The sequence below is a fragment of the Fragaria vesca genome, linkage group LG7 (assembly GCF_000184155.1).
Source record: "Fragaria vesca subsp. vesca linkage group LG7, FraVesHawaii_1.0, whole genome shotgun sequence".
Lineage (NCBI taxonomy): Eukaryota > Viridiplantae > Streptophyta > Magnoliopsida > Rosales > Rosaceae > Fragaria > Fragaria vesca.
The window spans coordinates 17,872,792-17,882,475 of NC_020497.1; the positions used below are offsets into that span (position 1 = coordinate 17,872,792).

The 9,684-nt window shown below is 40.9% G+C and overlaps 1 protein-coding gene across 1 annotated transcript; it reads left to right on the forward strand.

The window, feature by feature from the left end:
- Positions 1 to 1,087: 1,087 nt before the first annotated feature.
- On the forward strand, positions 1,088 to 2,215 carry LOC101292466 (glucan endo-1,3-beta-glucosidase 2-like; the record flags this gene model as incomplete). The annotated part of the gene is made up of 1 exon (XM_004308868.1): positions 1,088 to 2,215. A coding segment is annotated over one exon (1,128 nt), but the record flags the coding sequence as incomplete, so codon positions are not given.
- Between the last annotated feature and the right edge of the window lie 7,469 nt (positions 2,216 to 9,684).

Here is a 9,684-nt window from a genome sequence, read left to right on the forward strand (position 1 = left end):
ACATATCAAACAAGGTGATGAAATTGTTCACAAACTATTGAACCCGATGGAATTGAAGTTCATCACATGTATCGTATTACTAGGGCTAGGTCTCCAGGGCACATTAAGACATTGCTTCCATTATAAGTTGCTACTACTATTCTACTATGTTCTTTGATAAAGGCGTTGTCGAAAACTCTCAAACCCAAACTATACAGGTGCTCCGTTACAAGTTCCAATCACATTGACATGCTCAGCTAGGAGAGTAAGGTCTCCCATCAACATATTACATTCAGAGCCCAAGGGAGGAAGAAAATTTGAACAAAAGGTTTCAGCTCTCCGGTCTAACACCATAAGATTAGTTGATGTGCGTGACAGAGCACATATCCAAAATTCTAATATGTTCGGCGTAGTTAGAGCAAATTATAAAACACATTCATAAATTTATAGTAGAGTTACGTTGTGTAGAATTTGAAGTGTTAAATCTCAATTCATTCTTGGTGGTTGGGGAGAGGAAACGTTCTGACATGATCTCTTGACGTGGGATATCGTCATTGATATTCTAAAAAAAAGATTTTTATTGAACATCTACCGAATCAAGAAATTCAGACAATTCATATTAATATACCGTAATTATCTTCGTGGACACTTGATGGAGAATTTACTATTTCTCTGGTTGACGAAAATAAAAACTGTAATATTGATTGTAGTCAAAAATTTCCTTCAAGCAGAACAATCTAAGCATCCCAGTGAAAATCAACGGCCCAATCGATGCCCACACAAAGCTCAGAGTAATTGCGTCGCACACGATCCCACCTCACATTCTAACCGACCCGATTCCTCCCTAACAAACACACACACGCATATCGCATTCCACACCCTTCTGAATTTTCCCGCCAAAAATCCTCACACCTCCCCATAACTAACCGACTCGCGTAACAAACCTCCCTCCTCACATTTCACACCCCGAGGCTAAAACCCCTGCAAATTCTCCAAGACTCTCTCTTCTCTCTCTCTCTATCTCTCTCTCTCTCTCTCTCTCTCTCTCTCTTCAGCCATGGCTTCCCATTTCTCTCTCTCCGCCGTTTCTCTCATCACCCTCCTCTCTCTCCTCGCCGCAACCGCCTCGCCTGACGCCGTCTCCTCCACCATCATCGGAGCCACATACTCCGCCTCCACCGCAGCCACCTACCCCACCCCTCCGCTCCCGGAACGCGTGGCCTCCACCGTCACCTCCCTCGGCCTCGCCGCCCTCCGCCTCGACGTCTCCGACCCCAACCTCGTCCGCGCCTTCCTCTACTCCAACACCTCGCTCCTCCTCACCATCCCCAACGCCCTGGTCCCACCTCTCGCCGCCAACCGCACCAACGCCCTCCGGTGGCTCTACGCGCACGTCGTCCCCTTCTTCCCTCGCACCAAGATCGCCGCCATCTCCGTCGGCAACGACGTCCTCGAGTCCACGCCGGAGTTCTCCCAGTTCCTCCTCCCGGCGATCCAGAACGTCCACCTGGCGCTCCTGGACCTCGGGATCCGCAAGATCGCCGTCTCCACCACCTTCTCGTTCGTCAACGTCGTCACGGCGCCGTTCCCTCCCTCCGCCGCGCAGTTCATCGACGCGCCGCTCCAGACGGTGATCCGGCCGCTCCTCCAGTTCCTCCGCGACACCAACTCCTCCTTCTTCGTCAACGTCTACCCTTACAACCTCTACCGCCTCCGGAGCGAGATTCCGATCGGGTTCCCTCTCTTTCAGGAGCACCCCTTCAGCTTCCGTGACGACATGGCCACCGGAGTCCGGTACCGGAACCTCTTCGACATGATGGTCGACGCCGTCATCTCCGCCATGGCCGTCGCCGGACACGAGAACATTCCTCTGATTGTGACTGAAACGGGTTGGCCCAGCTCAAGCACCGACCCGAGGGAAGTGGAGGCGAACCCGGTTTACGCGGAGCTATACATCAAGGGGCTGTTGGGCCATCTGAAGTCGGGTCGGGGCACTCCGCTCCGGAAAGAAGGGGTGGCTCAGGTGTACATCTATGAGCTGATTGATAAGCAAGTGAGGCTGGGACGCAATTGGGGGATTCTGTTTGCGAATATGACCAACAAGTACAAGAACGTTGACTATCGCTCTCAGTCTGATAGCGTTCTTGGAGGTTTGGGCTTCTTCAAGATGGTGCTTAGTCAATTCTTGATCTTTGCTTTCCTCTTGCGTGGTAATGCTGCTATTTCTCTGCTCTGATTTTAGGGTTCTGTTTCAAGTAACCTGCAATTTTGAGGCTCCATTATCATATTGGGATTGTTTGTGGAGAATTCAAGTGTTGGGGCTTTGATTGTTTGTGGGTTGCTGCTTTTAGTTTGATTTCTGTAGAGATTGATCGCAGTTCTTGGTGATGTAGTCAATGGATCAGCTGGTCCTTCATGTGTTTCAAGTACATCAATGTTGTAATGAGAGATTTCAGTAGTGTTTGCAGAGAAATTAATGTGAAAAATAGTTGCTTTCTGTTGTTTTTGATTGAGTAATATCCCTTGGTTTTTGGTTATTGCATATTTGTGTGTCTCAAATTCTGGAAATTGACCTCAAATTACATGCTTTCTGGTGTTTGCATTGAGACTCTTGGTTTTTGCCTGTTTGGATGTCTTTAATTGTGGGAGTTCACTACCCTTTCAATTGTAGTAACCACTATTCTGTGTGATTGATTATCTATGGGATTCATTTACCTCTGATGAGGGGTTTGTACAACATCCATGCTGAAAATTAACAAAAGGAATATAAGTAACCTCAACTATTGATTGAGATAACTGATCACAGCACACTATGGAAACTGCTCACCTGCACAACTATTGATTGAGATAAATGATCACAACACACTATGGAAACTGCTCACCTGCACAATGCCTATACATGAATGGCTTATAAACTAGAAGGCGGGTTTGTGCTCCTATATAGGTCTGTATGGGAATGGCAACTATGACTACTTTTCATGGTGCAACTCAAAGCTTTGATAGTCGCATATTTGTGCGACTTTTATCATGCTAATTATTCTTATTACTTATTTATTTTGTGATGTTTTCCTATTTTTAATTAACTTTATTTGTTTTTAGGTGTTTTGAAGTCAAACAAAGAAAAGGAGATAATTAGGCTTAATTAGGACCCCTAATCCTAGTTGGATTGGTGATGGACGTGACAAATAGGTTCACTAACCTATTTCAATGAGAAGAGCAGCCGAACAAGGGAGGGAGGCCGAACCAGGGAAAAGAGAGAGAAAGAGAAGAAAGAAAGAGAAGAAAAAGAGAGAGAAAGAGAAGAAAGAAAGGAGAGGAAAAAGAACTCGATCGGCAAAGATCTTCTTCAATCAAGTTTTCTTCTTCTCACCCTTATTTTATATTCCATGTATTCTTTGATGTTCTTAATCAAGATTATGTGTAACTAAACTCCTTAGTAGTTAAGGGCTGATCAAAGCCCTAGATATGTCTTCGATTTCGAACCCCAATTGATTTATATAATTTTAGATGAGAATTTCTTCACTGATTGTTCATTGATAATTCTATTGCATGTTTCATTGAGTCGACACTTTGATGCATGTTTTAGGGTTTATTATTTTGAATGTGTTTATGACTGACATATCGTTGCATATTCTATGAGAGATAACAAGTTCTTTCCAGGTACTTGTGTGAAGTGATTTCTTGGTAATCTAAGGCTACCGACATTGACCTTAGATTCTTTGTTGCTACTCAAACGTTCTTAGATCTTTATGATTTCAGTTATTTTGGTCTAGATACCGACATTTCATAGATCAATTAATTAGGAATATAGTTAAGTCGATACCGACATTTCACTTAACATGGCAAGTAAGAGAACGTAATACGGTTAATGACCTAACGACATTGGCTTAACTGTGAGTGCATTCATCTTTAGTCATTGACATTGTTTTGGGGTGATTGAAGCGTATCTAGTGGTGGAGAGAAGTTCCTAGCTATTGTTTCTCTCATATTTACATCCATATTCACTTTTTAATATTCTGTTTTCAGCAGTACTTATGTTTTATCTATTTTTGTTCACCAATCAAACCAACTCCGAATACCCTCAAAATTTGTGTGGTAGTCCACCACTGTGTCTAGTTACTGTTTATTTAATTTCATAATTTTTGGTTGAGTCTAGATTAGCTAATTAATTAGGTTTCTGCTCCTAGGTCGAGTCTGCCAGATTTCTGGTTTACGCGTCTGTTTGTGTTTCTTGTGTGTTTAATTCTTAGTATCACCAATCCTCTGTGGGTAATGACCCCTATTTGCCGTTTACTACATTGATATAATTGATTTGATAATAGGGTATCTTTGTAGGTGCTTTTGCGCCTATCAAGCTTTCAACAGTGGTGAAAACATTTGATATCCATTACACATGAACGGGCTCCAGCTCGGGAGATTATGTTTAAGGCAATGCTATTGTGCTCCGCTACTTGCTCTAGCCTTCTTAGTTCGGCAGATTTTTCTGGGTTGTCGGAAAAACTACTCTTCACCTCCTTCACAATCTTCTGAGCTTCTTTAAAGTGATCATACCTAGCTAGGTTCTGCTAGAAGGAAAAGATAACAGTAAGCCTTCGGATGAACCATAGGAAAAGAACGCGAAGTTATCACATATTTGACATTGAATAAACAAGATTGCAGGTGGAATCCTAATATCCCTCGCCACATCTTTACCAGAATTCCTCTTCTTCTTTCCCTTTCGTTTACCTGATCAACAGAGTTCATCATCAGATGGTGTTATAAGCTCAGTAAACATCTGTATAGAGCCCTTCTCTTGATTCATCTATCCAGACAAAAGTTGACAACTAAGGCTATATTTCTCTTTCCCTATCCAACCAAAATAGCACAGAATATGATAATACTTAAAAGCTACTTAAAATCAATAAATGTTTCAATTAATCTGCTTGCTACAAGAACTAGAGGATTCCAACAGTGACAACGGAAGAATGACAGCCACTAAGTTATCATCAAATTCACTGGTCCACATGCATATGCTGAATGTATAACTAAAGTTCATTCATCTGAAAACTTCCTTAATGGAATCAAGTTATGGAGTGTTAGCAAAATTACCACTGTCATTGCTCGCCGCCATTTTAAGAGACTTTTTCTGTAAAGTCTTGATCATGACAACATAGAGGTACCAATATACCATGCAATATTCACTTTGAGAATATAGCTCCAATTCAAAACCTAAAATGAGAAATCGAGAAGCAATCCAGTACGTTTGCTCCTCCACCCAAATTTGTTGCAGGATTTTAGAAACTGTAATAGGTAGAGAACCAGGGGCTAAAGTTTTTTTTAAAAGGTACAGATAAAGGTGTGAAAAGCTATGTTACCGAAACCTTTCCTAAAGCCATCATTACAGATGCTGTATATACAATAAACAGAAACAAATGAAAGATTGAATAACCAACCTGAAGATGAACTCTTGCAGAGATTTTTGAAATTCAACCAGAAAGTGCAGAACACTTTCTAAAGATGGTTCCAATGGGTAGGAACATATGACATCCAGATCGTGAAGAAGTTTCATAAAATATTCAACAACCTGGCATCACGAATTTCAAAAAAGAAAAAGAATTAGAACAATGGAAGTAAGGTACACCTACCATGAGTAGCAATTATAGAATAGGATTACCTTTTTCCAACTAAGAATTGTTATTGCGCGCGGTGGTGTTGGAGCAGATACTCTACAGTTTAAACTAGCATCAAATCCAATCGCTTGGCAACCAGAGGTAGTAGTGTTATCTTCTATACTTCCTTCATGAGTTCCAAGAGACTTAGATCTAAGGACTCCGATGAGTTGAGCATGCATTGTAATTCTGATTTGCAGGAGGCTATATGCAGACAATGTGTTACCTCTAAAGCAGACATGGCGGCAAAAAGATTGAAATTATCTCCATGAATGAGCATACCATCTTGAAGATCTGTCATCAAAGGCCATCGATAACATAGACAAATGAGAATGAGCACGAAAATCATAGTCTAGAATCCAAACAACTTCATATACAACGTTTCCGATATCGGATTATCACACAGGAAGCAAACATTTCAGCTTCTATACTACACATTCATGTTTCAAAACTCTCAATCCGAGCAATCATCAAAATCGAAGCAATGAGGATTCACATTGATTTCACCTCAGGCTTCAGTGACCTAAACACTCCACGATTCATAACCACACGAAATCCAAGCATTTTCAAATTCCAAATAACATAGAAGCAAGCTAACTTGCATCAGTGTAGAAATTCAAAGCTCGTAGCTATATAAACAAGCTCGGGACTCATCTCCGTCTACGAAACCAAAAGCAGAGTAGCATAGAGGATCTGGATACTAAGACCTTTACACGCGGCGTTGAGAAGCGGCGACACGTCGGCCCAGACGGAGTGATCGCCAGAGGGAATGAAGGTGCGTTCCGGTACGGGGAGCTCCACGGTAGCTTTGTCGGCCATCGGCGGTCCCGCCTCTTCTCTCTTCTTTCTTCTTGGGCCTTTCATAGACAGTGTCCTAATTGGATTAGTAATCCGGATCCATGATACGTCTGACATTCCTACGGTTAGTGATATTTCTAATCATAGTAGGATTAAATTTGGTTCAATATAAATAACTCCGAGCCGACACGTAGAAGAGAATTCCATGATATAGATCGATAATCCCAAAACACAGCCAGTGCCGCATTTTGCCCTAACATGGATTTGCAGGCAGATCATAAAAGAAAGAGGACAGACGAAGGGAGGAAAGAAAAAAGAGACCAAGAACAGCGGCCGACCAAAAAGAAAGAGGACAGACGAAGGGAGGAAAGAAAAAAGAGACCAAGAACGGCCGCCGTCGACGAGACGTTTCAGTTTCAGTCAAAAGATGTTGCCTTCGGCGGTCATCCTCGAAAAGAAAGAAGAAGAAGGTCTGACGTTGGGAACACGGAAATTTCGAGGAAAAGGAAGGTCGACCTTATCAAAGATGATAATATGTTTGATAGGTCGACTGAAGCTAGCGTTGACGAAGCTCGTAAGATTCACGCCATGCAGCGCCTCATGTCCGCCGTAAATGGCCTCATGTCCGCCGTAGATGGTGAAAGTAAGCCTGAAGATGAGATAAGTTTGACCGACGAGATTGAGTACTTTAACAAAATCCACGACAAGATTGTTGATCTGAAACAAAAGATTGTTGTTGAGCTGAAACAAAAGAGACTCAAAAAGAGAAGAAAAGCAAATTGGTCTAAGCTTCCCAATGAGCTTCTAGAGTCGATTTTGAAAAAGCTTATACCTTGTGAATTTGACATCGCTGGATTCAGACATATCCGAGAGTTTAAAGCCGTTTGTCAATCCTGGAGAGCCGCTGCAAAATCATGTAGCTCATACGTTCCTTTGCCTCGGACTCCATGTCTCTTGCTTCATGGAAAAACACCAATGTCCTTCCTCATTGATCCCATTGGAAGGAAGGAGCACACAATCAGGAACGTCCATGACTACTGTCCTAATGCCATATGTGTTGGTTCATCATATGGGTGGATTGTCATGTTTTACAGAGAAGATTATTTGGAAGACAGGAAAGCACATCTCTTCAACCCGATTACAAGAGCTAGCATTCCAATCCCAGGTAATCATACCCTTCCTGAACGTTGTCGCATACCTTCTAGAGCTATTATTTCATCCAATCCCTCTTTCAATAAGAACTTTGTTGTGGTAGTGAAATTAAATGGCATACTAGCATACTATAAACATGGAGACGAAGACAAGTCCTGGAAGATACTTAGTGTTAAAGGTGCAGATAATTATAATGTTATGGGATTCGTGTTTCATGATGACCTTTTGCTGGCATCGTCCCCGACAGTTACCAATGTTTGGGACTTCAAGGAATACCCTCCTTTACTTTGTAACCCTATACAGTCTTCATCTGGTGCAAAGTATTTTACCTATTTGATGGAGTCGTCATTGACGGGTGACATCTTACGTCTGATTAAAGAGGTGAAAAACAAGACTTTAAAGTTTAGTGTGGAAAAGCTAAATTTACGAGAAGGCGGAAAATGGGAGAATCTTCAAAGTTTAGGCGACCAGAGTTTATTCTTTTTTAACCAATTGAGTGGATGGCAACTAATGTCATTAACAAACCCGAGTTTTTTAGGATGTGAAAAGAACTCCATCTACTTTGCAGCTAGAGAATTGGATAAATACGCAACATATGATAAATATGCAAGATACGACCTTGAAAAAGGAAAAGTAAAGAGCGTGGGTGAAGAATGTACGATAATGTCATTTAGTGAAAATGTACACATTAATTTAGAACCTTTGTGGATTATTCCTAATCCATGGTGAAGTATTGTACATCGTTTTAATTATTCACTATGTCAATTGAAATTATTCATAGTCCAAGTTTTAATATTATTCACATGCAGTCCAAGTTTTACATTGCTGAACATCAATTCGATTTGAATTATTGTAATTTTCCTGCTGTAAATTTACGCTCTTTATATACATGTTTGGCATCGGATAGTGAAATACTGAGTTGTGGATTTGTAGGTTATTGTATTTATTTTTTTATTTTTTCGATTGAAGCTTATTGTATTGTTGTTGTTGGAATTTATCAGCAAACTTAAATTGCATGTGTGCTGATCATTTGATTACCCAAACATATATATGTTGCAACGTTTTCAATAACATGGGATTTCAGATGCTCTTCTTTTTAATTTATTCAGACCCAGCCCCTTTTCTACAAGAATGCAAAGTTACAAACTATATGAACCCTTGAGAAATCCCTTCGATTATGTGCATGCACTGTCTCCAATTCAGTTGCCTTCGCTTAGTAACTGGATCTGCATCAGTAGCAATGTCACAAAAATGAGGAAAGTACCAATAACTATATTGAAAAAAAAGAAAAAAAAGGGAAGAGCACAAAAAGGGAATGAGCACAGTTGAATTACAAACCGAAAATGAAGGAATCCAAACTTCTATTGGACATATACTCGTATATTAATATATATTTTTTTCTTCGTTGAGTGCAACATCCCAAAATCTTTACAAGATTTCTGTGCTGGAGCTGAGAGATTAACTGCACCTCATTCTTGAACTCCACCACTCGTCCAAATCTTTTGGAAAGCCTTTTTACAGCAATGTCATGTTGCAGCAGTTACCCTGGAACAAAAAGAAGATACAATCAATTCACTGAAACTTTAGATCAAATCTAAGTTGCCAGCATAATTTTATCACATATGTGAGACGATAAATGTAATTAAACCGTTGATCCAAGCAGAAAAACAACAAAATGTTGATATAAATATAACTTAATAACTCAGCAGTACAAGGTAACAAACACCTTATAAACAGGCCCATAACCTACTTCTCCAAGCTTGTTAGCAGCTGAGAAATTATTCATGGGAATCGTGGACGCCATGATGCAGGAAAAGCTAAGCATTGGCAAAACATGATCCTTCGTCTTTCCACTTTCTAGAACAGGTGAACTGCTGCCACTATCATCCGAACTCAACTGTGACAATAACAGCATACTGTGTGTCCTGCCAACAGAGAATATGCAAATTTCTGTTGTTTATAAGAGACAAGTCAGTGCAGTAGTACACTCGCAGATTTATATTTTGGCAAAGTTTACTATATTTCAGTTCAATACGGATTCAGTTTTGCCAACCAGCACAACTGATGGTCATCCATGACCATCCAATCAAGTCTCTCTCTCTCTCTC